Source organism: Jaculus jaculus, chromosome 14 (genome assembly GCF_020740685.1).
Source record: "Jaculus jaculus isolate mJacJac1 chromosome 14, mJacJac1.mat.Y.cur, whole genome shotgun sequence".
Lineage (NCBI taxonomy): Eukaryota > Metazoa > Chordata > Mammalia > Rodentia > Dipodidae > Jaculus > Jaculus jaculus.
In genome coordinates, this window is record NC_059115.1 from 10,235,568 (window position 1) to 10,252,670 (window position 17,103).

The window sequence follows — 17,103 nt, forward strand, 5'->3', positions numbered from 1 at the left end:
TAATGAAGGCATTACTATTTAACTTAATCTAATTTAATGAAAGTTATTCCCACTTTAAGTTTTATCTCCTGGATCTGTAGATGTCAATAAAAGTATCTTTATTTTTAATTTTTTTTTTTTTAATTTTAGAGAGAGAGACACACACAGAGAATTGGTTGTGCCTGGGTCTCAGCCACTGCGAACTCCAGGCGCTTGAGCCATCTATTGGGCATGTGCCACCTTATCTTTGTCTCACCTTTGTTCATCTTACACAAGATCTGGAGTCAAACATGGGCCCTTAGACTTCACAGGCAAGCACCTTAACCACGAAGCCGTTTCTCCAGCTCCTTTACTCTTAAACTTTAAAAAAATATTTATGAGGCTGGAGGTAAGGGGACTGGAGAGACGGTTTAGCGGTTAAGCGCTTACCTGCGAAGCCTAAGGACCCCGGTTCAAGGCTCGATTCTCCAGGACCCACGTTAGCTAGATGCACAAGGGGCGCACGCGTTTGGAGTTTGTGTGCAGTAGCTGGAGGTCCTGGCGCGCCCATTCCCTCTCTCTATCTGCCTCTCTCTCTCCCCATCACTCTCAAATAAATAAATAAAAATGAACAAAAAATTAAAACAATTATGTATTTGTTTATTTCTTTGAAAGGGAGAGAAAGAGGCAGATAAAGAGAGAATGGACATGCCAGGACCTCCAGCCACTGCAAACGAAGCCCAGACACATGCACCACCTTGTGCATCTGGCTTATGTGGGTACTGGGGAATGGAACCTGGATCCTTTAGCTTTGCAGGCAAGTGCCTTAACCGCTAAGCCATCTCCTCAGCCCTTTTATTATTTTTAGTATTACATTTATTTATTTGCATGCAGAGAGAGAAACAGAGAGAAGAGAGCCAGAGCAAGAGAGAGAATGGGTGTGTGCCAAGACCTCCAGCCACTGCAAAGGTGCTCCAGATGCTTGCGCCACTTTGTGCATCTGGCTTTACCTGGATACTGGGGAATCAAACCTGGGCCGTTAGGCTTTGCGGGGAAATGCCTTATTCACTGAGCCATCTCTCCAGCACAATTTATCCTTTCTTTAGATGTAAAGAGAATGATTCCTGAGAACTTGGTAATGGCGATTTTCTTCTTCTCCCAGACTGCTGTGGGAATCCTAGTCAACTGGCTGCTTCTACTTCATTATTGCTTTTACTCTGTATTTACTGGACAGAATTTGATGCCCAAAGACCTGATTGTAAACCACTTGACTTTTGCCAACTTTTTGACTATTATCTCAAGAGGAATACCTCAGACCATGGCAGAGTTTGGGTTGAAATATTTTCTGAATGACCTTGTGTGTAAACTTGTGGTGTATGTTTACCGGGTGTCCCGGGGAATCTCCCTGTACACCACGTGCCTCCTGAGCTGCTTCCAGGTGCTCACCATCAGCCGGGGCAACACCAGGTGGGTGAGGCTTAAACACAGAGCCTCCAAGTACATCCGCCTCTCCTGCTCACTCAGCTGGCTTGTGCATCTGCTGCTAAACGTCATGATCCCCATGAGAGTGACCAGCTCTGCTAACAGCAGGAATGGTACAAAAAGATTCACTTTTGGGTACTGCTCTGGCTTTGTCTCTGGCACTGTGGCCACTCCACTGTATATGTCCATACTCTGCATCACTGATGTTCTGTGTTTGGGGCTCATGGCCTGGGCCAGTGGCTCCATGGTGAGCCTCCTCTACAGACACAAGAGGCAAGTTCAGTACCTCCGCGGTGCCCAGCACTCTTCTCAACTGTCCCCAGAGACCAGAGCCACCCAAACCATCCTGATCCTAGTGTGCACTTATGCTGCCTTCTACTCAATGTCTTCCATCCTGGTACTCTACACAGCATTCTTTAGCAATCCAAAACTCTGGCTAATCAACACATTCATATTACTAGAAACATGTTTTCCCACGGTGAGCCCATTTGTCCTTTTCAGTAACAACAACTCTGCCGCCAAGCTCTATTTTCCCTACTGGGGGAAAAGATAATTTTCTCTGAGTTTGTCACAATTATTGATGGTGCATATTCTTTGATATGCTCATACTTTTTCTCAACTATTATGCAAGGCTATGCCTCAACTTGGACCAGATACTATTTGGAAATTCAGTAGCATCACACTTTTATGATTACACATTAGATTTAATGCTGTAAGTATACAACAATGACATCATTTCACTATAGCTTTAAGGTTAAAGTTTATAAGATGTCAGTTACCAAATGCTATATCTCAGTTGTGGGATTTGGAAGTACTTGAGGTTATGTTACAACAATGTTTGGTCCTTAAGTGACAAACCATAAAGGATAAATATTACTATTTATTTATTTATTTGAGAGAGAGCAGATGAGAGAGACAGAGAGAGAAAGACAGAGAGAGAGAGAGAGAGAGAGAGAGAGAGAATGCCAGAGCCTTCAGCCTCTGCAAATGAAATTATATACTAGTGCCAGCTTGTGAACCTGGCTTATGTGGGTCCTGGGGAAGAGAACCTGGGTTCTTTGGCTTTGCAGGAAAGCAACTTAATTACTAAGCAATCTCTACAGGCCAACATTACTGTATTTAAAAAAATAAACCAGGTTTGATGGTACATGCCTTTAATCCAAGTACTTGGGGAATAGTGGTAGGAAGAGCTGGATGAAGTCAGGCCAGCCTGAGACTACCGAGTGAGTTTCAGGTCAGCCTGGGCTACAGTGAGACCCTATGTCAAAAAATAGACATATATATATATATGTGTGTGTATATATATATGTATATATATATGAAACAAGCATATAACCAAATGGTTACTATGATGAGCACTAAAAGAATTTAATATGTATTATTTAATTTTCCATAGGAAGTCTTGTGAGACAGGCAATGATTTTTATGTCATACACATAGCAGAGTAAATATAATGCAAATATAAATAGTTATAATAGTAGTAAAAACTATTTCGTGTATATTGTATTCAGGGAGCTTGGCTAAGCTCCTTTGCACACTGGCCTCATACATTAGTCAGACACCATCATCCCAGCACTCACTGAGTTTGCAACTGGGTTTTGCATGTCTAATTTTATCTCTAGAATCTTTATTTCTTTGGTTTAGCCATGATATTTTCCTTGAGTGCTTGATGTTAAAGTGTCCTTTATTTTCATTCTAAGAAGCCTGAAATCAGCACATATCCTATAGTGGAATAGCATTTTAATTTTGCAACTGGACAAGTGGTAGTTGTGATGTAGATCTCACTACATACACAGGCATGATTCCAGTCTTAGTGCTTCCATTGAGGAAGGTAAGTGAGGACAGAAGATACTTCCCAGTATTCAGGAATGTAAGAAATTTGAAAATTACTAACACCTGAGTCAAATGCAATGTTAATTAAACCACCTTATCCACAGCATTACACTCTCATAATTACCTATGTAATATAAGCAATATTAGCTCCTGCCCAAATTTTAACCATAAAGTTTTTACAAATTATTGCATAATTTGAAGTCTTGTAAATGATGTTAGGTCAAGTTTAAACTAGTATAGGAGGAAATATACCCAGTGGATTTGACCTTGTCTGAAAGTTCAGGGAGTTTTCATGACCAGATATTTTTAATGTTGGAATGATGATCCTGTGGTGATTATTTTTAAGTTCTGAGCCTTGAGAACAGTATTCTAAGCAGAGAGAGAGAGAGGAAGAGGGGGGGAAGAGAGGGAGGGAGGGAGGGAGAGAGACAGAGGGGAAGAGAAAGAAAGAGAGAGAAGGAGAGGGGGGGAGAGAGAGAGAGAGAGAAAGAAAGAGGTGATTTTGAAGTTTTAGGGCCTGGGAAATATGAGAATTTGGAAAACCAAGGGAAAGGGCTTTGAAAAAATGGACAGCAGTTCATGAAACTGAAGTAAGCAAATACAATGAATTATGGAAGTAATAACTTAGCTAACAGTCCCAATGTAGGAAATTCAGAAATTTTTAAAGTCTTAATCTTATATAAACTACATTTTATGATAAGCCTGTTGATATGATAGTAAAATGAGAAAAGTTTAATTTATTTTGTAGTTAAAATTGTCAATTTATTTGTTCAAAAAGTCATCTTGAGGAGGCTACATTGTTAAAGGGCAAGACCAGAACTTATACACACTTCTAAACATAAATCAAATAGTCCTAAAGTTGCCAAAATTGCATGTGTTTTCTACTTCTTCCCTGATAACCCAGAAATTAGTTCATTATTACAAACCATATTTTAAAGTTTGCCTTGAGAAGCATCTTTTTAAATTCAAATGCATTAACTGGGCATGGTGGCCCACACCTTTAATCCTAGCCCTTTGGGAGACTGAGGTTGGAGGATCTTTTAGAGTTTGAGGCCAGCCTGGGGCTACAGAGTGTGTTTCTGGTCAGCCTGGGATAGTGTGAATCAATTAGGTGTGTTAAAATTTCCATCAGACAAAGGGTCTTCTACAGTTTACATCCCAAACTCCTTGGGCATATTCAGGAGAATAAACTACATGTGAAGGGGATATTTCTTTCCCTTTTGACTCGGCTAGAGCTAATGTGCAAATGTGTTGGCAGCGAAGACGTCCTCCTTTTGGTAGAAGAGAAGAACGTTTAGGAATGGTTTTAGCACTGTCCTCTTGGGTCATGAGTGTAGGAAGCAATTTCTCTTCTTTGTACTTGTCATGAAAATGGATCACCTGCTGGAAATCTGCACTGGTCACTGAATTAATGGTCATCTTGCTGTATGCCAAATCGGAAGTGTTGGATACAAAGCCCAGATTCTAGGAGAAATGTTGCCGGTCCAGGTCATATTCAGACCCCTAGGGTATGACACTGGCCTCCTGTCCCATCCGTCAGTGGAAACACTGTATACCCTGGGCACCGAGTGAGGGGCATAGCAAGACTTTGGTGTAACTCCTCTATTTTAATATTCCTCTTTCCATGAAACTACTCTGCTTAACACTACCTCTGTGTCACCAGGGCTCAGAGATAGTTTTTTTTTTTTTTTTTGAGGTAGGGTCTTGTTCTAGTCGAGGCCAACCTGAAATTCACTATGAAATCTCAGGCTAGCCTCAAACTCGCTGTAATCCTCCTACCTCTACTTCCCAAGTGCTGGGATTAAAGGTGTGTGATACCATGCCCAGCCCTCAGAGATAGCTTTTGCCTTAACCTGTATGAGAATATTGTCAGATTGTTCTACTTTTAAATACCTTTTGAAATTGTATTAGAAAATGTATGTCTGTTCAATTGCTTACCTTCATGTCTGTATTTTTCTCATTATTGAAGACAAAGTACTTTGCTGTGGGTCTTAAGCCTTGTTCTACATTTCATTTTCTAGCTCTCCCCTCCTCATGTTTCCAGTGAAGTCATTCTCTAGATGGGAAATTACTTTAAAAACTTTTTTTGTTTTAGGGCTGGAGGGATGGGTTAGTGGTTAACATGCTTGTTTGCAAAGCCAAAGGACCCAGGTTCTATTCCCCAGGACCCACGTTAGCCAGATGCACAAGGCGGCACATGTGTCTGGGGTTCATTTGCAGTGGCTGGAGGACCTGGTGCGCCCATTCTGTCTCTGTACCTCTCTCTCTCTCTCTCCCCCTTTCTCTGTCAAGTAAATAATAAAATAATTTAAAAACTTAAAAAAAAATTGTAAACATGATTTATTCACCCATCTCGTATTTAGGACACATCCATAGCTCTAATATCATTCTACAGATACTTATTGCCTCTTCTCTTTTAGTGTGAATGTGTCAAAATATTTTTTGGGGTGTGGTTTGAGTCTAGTTTATTCCATTTTTAATAGTTTCCATTTTTAGCCATTTCCTTGCAAAAACCTCTTTTTAAAGTAAACAATATCACTTTGAGTGCATGTACCACACTATACTCACACATAGATCTATTGATAGGCAGACAATTAGCTCTCACTCTATGGGTATTGAGAGTAATGTTGCTGAAAGTATGTGCAGAAGGATCCAGTAGAATTGCTGGATGACAAGGAAATCCTTCTATTGTTCAATGGGTTGATGTAACTTCATGTTGTTTTCCATAGTGGCTGTGCCATTTTGTCCTAATTTCTCCACAAACTCGCCTTTTTATTTTCCATTGTTTTATTTTGTCCATTTCCATTGGCATTCATCCTCCCGGGTATGAGACCTCATTGTGGCTGTCCCCTTTACTTCTGTGATTTGGGGCATTAAGATAGCTTCATACAACTACTGAAGATTTTACTATTTATCTTGGAGAAATATATTCAAATCTTGTTCCCATTCTTAAATTTATTTTTTGTTATAGTACAATTTTTATGCACTAACATTATGTTAACCTCAACAGATGCGATTAGGAAATATTTTCTCTCATACCTTTTATGTTTGAATTTCAGATTTTGTCAGTTTTAAAAACATTTATTAGCTAACAGTTAGACTTCATCTTGGTGATTTTACATTTTTGTTTCCCTTTCCCCCATTATCTACCCCTCCTACATGTGCCCCCCCCCACCATAGCCTTTCTGCTTTAATATTACACTTATTACTTACTGTTCTTTCCCCAACCACCATACTCATCACCCCTTGCTCCCCTCTGTGGCCTCTTACCTGATTCATAGTCTGTACTCACTATCACATTCCAAGTAGTCACTACCTATTTTGAAATCATTTTTATCTCATTATGCATCCTTTGTGTAGGAAGCACCAGCCACTGTGAGGTCATGAATGCCATAGACACATTGTGTCTGGAAGAGAATATTACAAATCACTCTGCCCTTCCTTTGGCTCTTAGGTTCATTCCGACACCTCTTTTGCAACAGTCATGTCTCATATAGTGCTAAAGGCACCAATGTCATTTCTTCTCAACACTTTGGAGTTTGAGTAACTCCAGTGATCACTGCCATCTGGAAAACAAGCTTCCTTAACCAAAAATGAGAATATCATTAATATATGGGAATAAAGATAAGTACTTAAAGGGCAGTTTGGTGGGCTGATATGTCCATTTAGCCAGATAACAGTAGTCATTGCCCTCTTGTGGCTTATGACCTCCCTAGCCACAGGCTTTTGATTAGGTTTTCAATACTAGGCATGTATGCCCTTCCATGAAGCTGGCCTCAAATCTAATCAGAGGGGACTGCATGGCATCTCTTAGGCCAAGATTTCAAATCCTTCCATATTCCTCTTGAAAGTCATCTGAAAAAGGCCACAGCCACAGTCAGGTTTCAAGCAGCAATGACACCACTCCTTGATAGCAAGTTTACTGTTTCAATCAGGTTCACATTGCTATACGAAATGCCACTATTATATCTGTTGGACTATTTGGCACAGCTGTCCAGCTGTAAAGCTTGCAGAGTCCACTGCTGGTTAGGACCATCCATGACTTCCCCCCCTCAACTGACTGCATAGACTGCAGAGCTCTTTCCAGCATCATGACAGCTAGCCACTAGGCAGGAGGCTTTCAGCTCAGCCCCAGCCAGTGTCATTTCTCAGTTACCTGCAGCCCAAGCATGTTATGCCTTAAGCAATACAATGTTATCTTCTAGGTGTGGTGGGAAACAAAGAGCCTTAGTAACAGTCTGTAATGCTTGGGGTAGGGGGTGAACATAAGGGTCCTCCCTGACTAACAACTCACTGAAAAACATCCCACTCTTTGCATGGAATTTTCTTGTAACAATCTGTGACTTCTGGGTGGAACATTCTCCACCCACACAGGGTACTTCAATATAATAGCTTTCTGTTCTGTTGTTGTTGCTGTTGATTTGAGGTAGCATTTTGCTCTAGCCCAGGATGACTTGGAATTTACTACATAGCCTCAGAGCAATCCTCTTACCTTGGTCTCCCAAGTACTGGGATTGAAGGCATGTGCCAGCATACCTGGCTCTCTCTCTCTCTTTAATCATATATGTTATTTAGCTAGTGAAGATGTTTACTCATGGCTCATTCATAACATCTTTAATGTTTATAAACTCTTCTCCTGCATTAGCTCCACTGGCCCCACTTAGACCACTTCACCCACAGTATTCCACCCCTCTAATTACATATCTATTAAACCCCCCCTTAATCCTTCCCTTCACCTCCCTTCTTCATAAGCCCTTGTTAGCTTCCTGGTCTCTGCTGCTTTTACTCCAACACACAAACAAATGTAAGCATTTGTAGCTAGGATCCACATACAAGAGAGAACTTGAAGAATTTGACTTTCTGAGCATGGCTTACCTCATTTAGTATAAGCTTTTCCAATTCATCCAGTTCCCTACAATATTGTTTGCTCTTTATATCTGAATAAAATTTGATTGTGTAAATGTACCACATCTTCCATTTCCATTCAAGCAGTTGACAGGCATCTAGGTTGGTTCCATTTCCTTGTCATTGTGAATAGAGCAGCAATAAACATGAATTTGTAAATATCTCTTTAGAAATATATAGATTCTTTTGGGTATGCACCAAGGAATGGCATACCTGTATCATATGATAAATACAGTTTTAGGTTTCTAGGGAACCTTCCCACTGATTTCCACAATGGCTGTACCAGTTAACATTTCCACCATCAATGGAGAAGTGTTTCTCTTTCCTTTCACCCTAGACAGCATTTACTGTCATTTTATTTCTTAATGGTAGCCATTTATGACAGGAGTAAGACTGAGTCTCCAAGGCATTTAAATGCATTACATGATGGCTAAGGATGTAGAATATATACATTTTTAAGTTTAGAGAAACTTTATTAGATTAAGAGAAGGAAAGAGGAGACATTATAAAGAGTGACTGCCTTGGGAAGGTGGAGAAGGGGATGCAGGGCAAAGCCCAGAGTACTGAGACTCCTACCCATGAGAAGGCAGGAGGGGGTAAAGGCCCCATGGGAACTTTTAAATAAATGTTTTTATTTATGTTCATTTATTTATGAGAGAGAGAGAGAATGGGCATGCTAGGGCCTCTAGCCAATGTAAATGAACTCCAGACACAAGCGATACTGTGGTGGTTTGATCAGGTGTCCCCCATAAACTTAGGTGTTCTGAATGCTAGGCAGCCAGCTGATGGAGATTTGGGAATTAACGCCTCCTGCAGGCAGTGTATTGTTGGGAACAGGCTTATGAGTGTATAGCCAGTTTCCCCTTGCTAGTGTTTGGCATGCTCTCCTGTTCCTGTTGTCCACCAAATGTTGGTGAGAAGGTGATGTCCACCCTCTGCTCATGCCATCGTTTTCACCTACCATCATGGAGCTTCCCCTCAACTCTGTAAGCCAAAATCAACTTTTTCCCCACAAGTTGCTCTTGGTCGAGTGATTTCTGGCAGCAATGTGAACTTGATTGAAACAGTAAACTTGGTATCAAGGTGTGGTGTCATTGCTGCTTGAAACCTGACTGTATGGCTGTGGCCTTTTGGAGATGACTTTCAAGAGGACTATGGAAGGATTTGAAACCTTGGCCTAAGAGATGTCTTGCAGTGCTGTAAGTACAGCTTGATAAACTCTTCTGGTCAGAGTTAAAAGACCTGAATGTAGTAAGAACTAAGAACTGTGAGAAAGAGTTTTGCCTGGACTGGGCTAAAAGAAGTCTGTGTGAGAGGCTTGCTGTTGTGCCCATAATTTATGCAGGGCTGCATTGTGTAGAAATGGATGGGCCTGAGCAGAAGGATATGATATGGCACAGAAAGGAATCTTTGGGCTGAAACTTCTGCCATTCAGCTGCAATTGTGTGAGCGATTACAGCCTTTGAGATTGGTGAGCTGACATGCTTTGGGACAACAGGAAGAAACAGGAATTAACAAATTGGCACCCCACCTGATATTACAGAGTATAGGAAATGCCAGAAAGAGATGGTCATTGAATTTGCAACAGGGTCTTGCGTTTTGAAAATGGCCATGGGCAGTGTGAAGCAGGTATGCTAAGAGTTTCCTGCATGGAGACACCATGGACCCATGAGACTTTAGGGTGCAGTGGAGACCCAGTGGAGCTGCCAGGACAATGAGATGGCTTCTAAGGAGAGCTGCTGGCCCTGGATGAAATTTTCTAGGACTCTGAAGCAGCCTAGCTGGGGGTAGGGTGGGGGGCGGAATTGGAACTCCAGAGACTTGTTGCTGGTTAGAATTATCAGACTTAGATATTTGTCACTGGTAGAGTTGCTGGACATAGAGCTACAGAGTTTATGTTTGACCTGGTTGTTTTAAATCTTGTGTATGCACTGGTTGAATATTTCTTTGATATGCCCAATACCATGTTTTGCAGTGTGAATATTTATTCTGTGCTACTATGGGTTTTTTAGGGAGATTTAGACATTATGGCTGAGTTAAATGACTTTGGACTATGGGGGTGTTTGAACATCACTGTGATTATTAAAAATTATGGAGAATTTTAAAGTTGGGCTGAATGCATTAAATTTTATATCAAGGATGTTAATCACTTTATTGGGGGCAGGAGTGTAATGTGGTGGTTTGATTCACATAGCCTCTTCTCAAGGATGCTGTCCACTTTTTCTTTAAGAACACTTAATTTTTTCTTATTTTTAAATTTTATATTGATTGATTGTGTGTGTGTGTGTGTGTGTGTGTGTGTGTGTGTGTGTGTGTAATAGCAGTAGGTGTGGTGTGGTGTGATGTGGGTGTAGCATCTGCATGTACGTGCATGCATGCAGATGCACATGCCCTGTCACACGTGTGTGCCGCCCAGGGGAAAATGTTGGGTGTTCTCCACTTTTGGTTCAGCTGCCTGTTCCCTGAGGCAGAGTTATTCACTCAGCTCAGAACTGCTGCTTTCACTGCTTTTTCAGTGAGCAAGACCCAGCACTTCTCTGGTCTTCGCCTCATCAAGACTTGAGTTCCTGTTGTGTGTGGCCATGCTGGCTGTTTAGGTTGGTGCCAAAGAGGCAAACTTGGGGGGGCGGGGGGTCTCAGGTCCTCTCGCACACTTATGGCTGCACAACAAGGGCTCTTAACCACTGAGCCACTTGCCCTACTATCCACTTTTATAAAAACATGCTCTACTTATTTATTTATTGGAGAGACAGAGAGAGAGAGAGAGAGAGAGAGAGAGAGAGAGAGAGAGGGAGGGAGGGAGAGAATGGGCATTCAAGAGCTTCCAGCCACTGCTAACAAACTCCAGGTGCATGCAGCACCTTGTGCATCTGGCTTACGTGGGTGCTGGGGAATCGAACCTATGCCCTTTGGCTTTGCAGGAAAATGCCTCAACCACTACTCCATCTCTACAGTGTGCTATTCACCTTTTCTTGAGACAGAGTCTCGTCAGCCTAGAGCTCACCAATCAGGATAGACTGGCAGCCAGCAAGCTCCAGGGATCCTTTGTCCACTTTCTCCTTACGCTGGGATCACGGATGGCAACAACAAGGCCAGCAATTTCATTTGGGTTTGAGGACTGAATTCAGATTCTCACACTTGTGAGGCAAGCAATCTCCTCAATCCAAGGAATTATGTTTTCTTGCTGATTTTGAACCCATATGAACAATGATATTATCACTGTTCTATCAATTTTTTTTGAGACATAGGTTTTCTTTCTGATGCTATAAAATTTATAAATTTCCTATATTAGGATAGATTTCCAGAATTACTTATGTCTGTACAGTACAATGTTTTGACGTGGATATTTATTTTAAACATACAAACATACATATCTACATACATATGCACATGATGATCAGGAAGTCTTTTGCTGAGTCTTCAGATAAAGTCTTGTTCACAAGATGTATTTTCTCATGGACACCTAAATGTGGCTTGATATCATTTATAATACTTCAATTTACATAATAATTTCTAAAACAAGATGTCTGGGCTGGATGTGGTAGTGCACACCTTAAATTCCAGCACCTGGGAGTCAGAAGTAGAAGGATTGATGTGAGTCTGAGGTCAGCTTGGAACTATACAGAGTGAATTCCAGGTCAGCCTGGGCAAGAGCAAGACCCTACCTTAAAAAATGTCTGTGTACCAATAAAATTCTTTATATTGGATAGGAAATTATGGAAGAGGAAAAAAGTGCCTTCACCATCCTCTATAATACAGGAGTAAGTCATAGGGATTCTTGATATTTTTTCACTGCTTAAGTTAATTTTATGTTGTTGTGGTTTTGCATCCCATATATATATATATATGCATGCATGTATGTATGTATGTATGTATGTATGATGTATTGGTGATGTACACAGTGTGTATACAGTCATGGTGGTACCATTGTGAGCCTACTCCCTGTCCTCTCCCCTCTGCAGGGACCCTCTATGTTGGGGAATGTAGATTGTGCACTGTAGAGTTAGCCATCACTTATGGGTAAGAAGCAGTGTCTCTGTTCATAATGTCCCAACATGTGGCTCTAACAATCTTTTGACCCCTCTTCTACAAATTTCCTTGAGCCATGTTGGGATCATTTTAGGTGGACTTCAGTGATGAGGTCTTGAGACCCTCTGTGTCTCTGCATATCTGGTTTGGTAGGAGGTGAGTGTTCTCTGTGTTTATCTCCTTCACCCTTATGCTGGTACCAGGAACACAAAGAAAGCAGCACTCTTGCTCATTTCCCCAGTTACTGTATGGTTTATCTGGGGTCCTGGTGAGTGCCATGGGCTGATTCTCTCTTCAGGATTGTGTCCATCTGAAAAAGTGAAGCAAATTCTCTCACAGAGAGTGAAGTCAGTACCAGATAAATGGGATAACCATTATTGTTTTAGAGAGAATTTAATAGGTATAGTCGCTTTTGGAGCTTACGATTGGTGGGGGCTTGATAATGGAGAGTGGGTTTGTGTTATGGATATGGTTCTGACTTGGTACCCAGCTCCAGGTATGGATTCCATTCCACTGAGTGGTTCAATTAGCCAAGCCAAAAACAGTTGGTTACCCACCATGGCTGTGTGCCACCATTGCACTGTGTGGGCATCACACTGCTGAGTAGCTTAGACCATGAGTTGCTTGGACAGATGTTGGTAATATTCCCCCAGTTGCTCATGTACCACCTTCTGGCACTAGATGAGCTGTCTGTGGACTGACTCTCTTCCAGATTCCTGCAAGGTCACTCTATGTTACATACCAACAGCATATGGTGTCTTTGGCAGTAGGTCTTACCACTAACCTTTGGTGGGTCCTCAAGTACTCTGACAGAAATCTGTCTTCCTTTGGGAAACCTTGTATGTCTCTCTGATCAACAGCTCATTGTGGATGTTAACCACATTCTGGTACTGGGAGTTATAGGCCAGTGCCAAAGGAAAGAAGGAAGGAAAAGATAGATCATATAAAATAGATAGAGAGAAGAGGGAGAGAGAGATAAGCAGGAGAAGATTGAGGTTAGACTTCATCATACCCTCTCCAGGGCCCTGTGATTCAGGTGTTCCTTCTAAGGACCTGATGAAGGTTCAGCCATTTAGTCTGTCTTTAGGATATAGAATTTTATGGCACCATTATCATTTGGGTCCAATTTTGTGGCCCCCACCCTTACTCTCCCTTCCTGCCCCACCCTCCCTATTGTCTGATCTTCCAGATGCTTATTAGGCATGCCAGCATCTCAGGCAGATGCAGGTCAGTATCCACAGATGAGTGAGATCATGCGACGATTATCTTTCTGCGATTGGGTGAGTTCACTGAGAGTGATCTGTTCCAAGTTTGACCAGCTTTCTTCAAATTTTATTGTGTCAGTTTCCCTTGCTGCCGTGTAGAATTCCATGCTTAAGTCAATCTTGATAGTTCTTCCTGTATTCATTTATCCCATTAAAGTGAAGTACTAGCACCACATTCAGTCCTGTGCAGGCCCACAACATGTATAACAAAGCTGTCACCAGTCCAGCTATAAAATTTTGGTGTTATTCTTTGTGTGGTGCCTGCTGATGTTAGAGGTTCAGCAAGAACACAAAGACATCACTCACCATCACAAAATCTGTTGTAGGCTCTATCATGGCTGACAAGACTGTCTGCCTATGTTGTGACTGTAGTGTCTTGTTCAGAGACAAATCTTACCCTTACACAATGGACAAATATCATATCCATACATAAGAAAAAAAAACTATCAGGATTTGTCACACATTTATATAATTTATCTCCTCCCAGAAGTAGGTAAAAATAGCCTGGTGGCAGAATTGTTGTTACTGATGAGAATAAAGGGGCAAAGTGTAGGGAAACATATTTCTATAATTGTAAACATGTTTATTGCTCTTCTCCCTGGACCATTGGAGTATGTCATAAAGACTAAGAGAATGGAAGAGACAAAGTAGCAGGAGACGAAGGTGCACACCAGAATCAGGATGGCTTGGGTGGCTCTGGCCACAGGGGAGACTCGTGGGGAGTGCTGGGCAGTTTGAATATATTTGACTTGTCTCCTGTGTCTGTAGAGGATATTCACCATGGTGACACTAGAGTAGGCCATGAGAGCCAGACACAGACCATCAGACATGCACAGCACAGCCATGTACAGTATCGTTGCCATGGTGCCAGAATGAAACCATGAGCAGTACCCATAATCCCCTGTGTTGGTGCCATTTTTGTGGTAACTCGGGGCTGCCACTCTAGCTGGAGTCATGGCGTTTAGAAGCAGATGCAGGAGCCAGCTCAGCAAACAAGAGGGAGACATGTGCTTTGTGGCGCTGTATCTAAGGTTCCCCCACCTGCTGTTGCTGGGGCTGATGGTGAGGGCTTGGAAGCAGCTCAGGAGGCCCGTGTTGTGCAGGGAAACCCCCCGGGACACCCGGTAAATGTACATTACCAATTTACACCCCATGTCATCCAGGAAATATTCCAACCCAAATTCTGAGATTGTCTGTGGAATTCCTTTAGAGATAATCAAGAAGAAGTTGGCAAAAGCCAGATGTCGGATAATGAGGTCTTTGGGCATCAAATTCTTTCTGGTGAACACCAAGAAGACATAATGACAAAGTATTAAGGAATTGCCCAGGATCCCTAATGCATTCTGCAAAGATAAGAAAATTCCTATTGCCATGTTTTCAGGAAGCATTTTCATTCCTATTCAACAAATAAATAAATTTATTTTCATCAACAGACTTGGGATAGACTATTGTGAGTGTTAATTATCTTTATGAAAGTTTGCTTAACTTGGCTCAGTGGTTGAAGGATTTACTTGCAAAGCCTAACGACTGAGTGTCAGTTCTCCAGTGTCCATGTAAAGCCAGATGCACAAAGTGGCGCATGCATCTGAGATTTTTTTGCAGTGGATCGAGGTCCTCCTGTGTCCACTCTTATCATTCATTTTCACTATTCTTGCAAACAAAGTTTTAAAAGGTAGCTTAAATCAAACATTTATTATGTCATTATCTTTACATAGCATTCCTAGGATAAATATTATCTAAAAGCTAGTTTACATCAGTACATATTCTATGTTAGTCCAATAGATTATTTTGTGTACATTGAAGAATGTTGATGATAGAAAGTGGAGTTGTGAAAGGGAAAGTGAGGTGGGACAGCGAATAATCATGGGTTATTGTCTATAATTATGGAAGCTGTCAATAATGAAATCGATCTTAAAATTAACAAAAAGGACTTTGAATATTTTCATTGAATTTGGTTGAAGAGAAGGACTGACATAGTGGCTACAGAAATGGCTTAGCAGTTAAGACACTTGCCTGCAAAGCCTAAAGACCCAAGTTTGATCCCCCAGAGCCCCTGTAAACCAAATGCACAAGGTGAAACGTGGATCTAGGGTTTGTTTCCAGTAGCTAGATGAGCAGGGGCACCGATTCTTTCTCCCCCCTCATAAATAAATAAACAAGTGATAAATAAAAATAAACAAAGAATTCATGTGGTCTCGAAAACCCTCTTTGACCAAGCTATAACACCAACCTAATTGAAAGTTAAATAAATGACATTAAATTTTCAAATTTGAGAAAGGCATGGTGGCCCAAGCCTTTGATCCCAGCACTCAGGAGGCAGAGGTAGGAGGATCTCCATGAGTTCGAGACCATCCTGGGACTACAAAGTCAATTCCAGGTCAGCCTGAGCTAGAGTGACACCCACTCTCGGAAAACCAAAAAAAAAATTTTTTTTTCATTCCTTGCCCCTTAAAACAAATGTTTGTGACAAGATTTAAAATGCCATTAATTGTACTTACTATTTCATTGCCCATGATACAAAATAAATTTTTACATTTTTATGTTTATGGTTACAAGTTTTCAAGAAATATTTTATTTATTAATTTCCAAGGAGAGAGAGAAGGAATGAATGAGTGAACATGAGCCTGACAGGGCTTACAGCTGCTGCAGATGAGCTCCAGATGCATGTGCTGCTTTGTGCATCTGGTTTACAAACGACCTGGGGAATCACCCCTTGGTCTATATGGCCCTGCAAGGGTACTGGGGAATCAAATCGAGGTCATAGCTTTGTAGGCTAGTGCCATCATCTCAGAGCCACCTCTCCAGCCTGTTACAAATTTAAAGACTTTCTATCAAAAATATTTTATAGGGTTCAAGACATTTTCTATATCATGATTTTGAAGGAAATAACTAATGTACGTAGGAAACAAAATAGTTGTTGAAACTATAGTTAGTTACTAATGTTTCCATGTCATAACTATGGAAAGCAGTAAGTAAAGCTAAATGTTTTAAACTAATATATTTTTAATTTGCCACACTGGTTATGTAATTTCACTGTTAAATCCAATTAACTAACAGTTGAAATTAATAAATTTAGTATTGGTATGAATATATTTCACTGTAAATCAATACAGTACATCAATTTAAACAGATTGTTTAAATTCTGAGTAAAATAAATATGTCTGTCATTTAGAGTATTATTTAAAATATGTAAGTATTATTTAAAATATAAAAGGAGAAATGAAGGAAACAAAGTACCATGCCATATTACTGGATATGAAATTTCATTCTTTTTAAGGCTTTAAAAATTTTTATTTTTTGCCACTTGTGTTGGCACACACCTTTAATCCCAGGACCCGGGAGGCAGAGGTAGGAGGGTGGCTGTGAGTTCGAGGCCACCCTGAGACTACATGATGAATTCCAGGTCAGCCTGATGTAGAGTGAGACCCTCCCTCAAAAAATGATAAAAAAATTAATTCTTTATTTGAGAGAAAGAGAGAGACACAGAAAGAGAGAGAATGGGCACAACAGGGCCTCTAGGCACTCTGAAAGAACATCAGATGTATGTGTCACCTTGTGCATATGGCTTATGTGGGTCTTGGAGAATAGAATCTGAGTTCTTTAGCTTTGCGGGCAAATAAATGCCTTAACC

The 17,103-nt window shown here is 41.0% G+C and overlaps 2 protein-coding genes across 2 annotated transcripts; one reads left to right on the plus strand and one right to left on the minus strand.

Annotated features, from left to right (window-relative positions):
• Nucleotides 1-1,075: 1,075 nt before the first annotated feature.
• LOC101615142 (vomeronasal type-1 receptor 4-like) lies at nucleotides 1,076-1,993 on the plus strand. The gene has a single exon (XM_004672739.1). The coding sequence runs from the start codon at nucleotides 1,076-1,078 to the stop codon at nucleotides 1,991-1,993; it is 918 nt and encodes a 305-aa protein (XP_004672796.1).
• Nucleotides 1,994-13,945: 11,952 nt separating this feature from the next.
• On the minus strand, nucleotides 13,946-14,887 carry LOC123454843 (vomeronasal type-1 receptor 4-like). Its single transcript, XM_045134410.1, has one exon. It carries the CDS (start codon nucleotides 14,864-14,866, stop codon nucleotides 13,946-13,948), a length of 921 nt encoding a protein of 306 aa, XP_044990345.1. The 5' UTR covers nucleotides 14,867-14,887.
• Nucleotides 14,888-17,103: the final 2,216 nt, after the last annotated feature.

Coding starts and splice junctions, on each gene's coding strand:
- LOC101615142 (XM_004672739.1), top strand. CDS start 1,076: ATGATTCCTGAGAACTTGGTAATGGCGATTTTCTTCTTCTCCCAGACT.
- LOC123454843 (XM_045134410.1), bottom strand. CDS start 14,866: ATGAAAATGCTTCCTGAAAACATGGCAATAGGAATTTTCTTATCTTTG.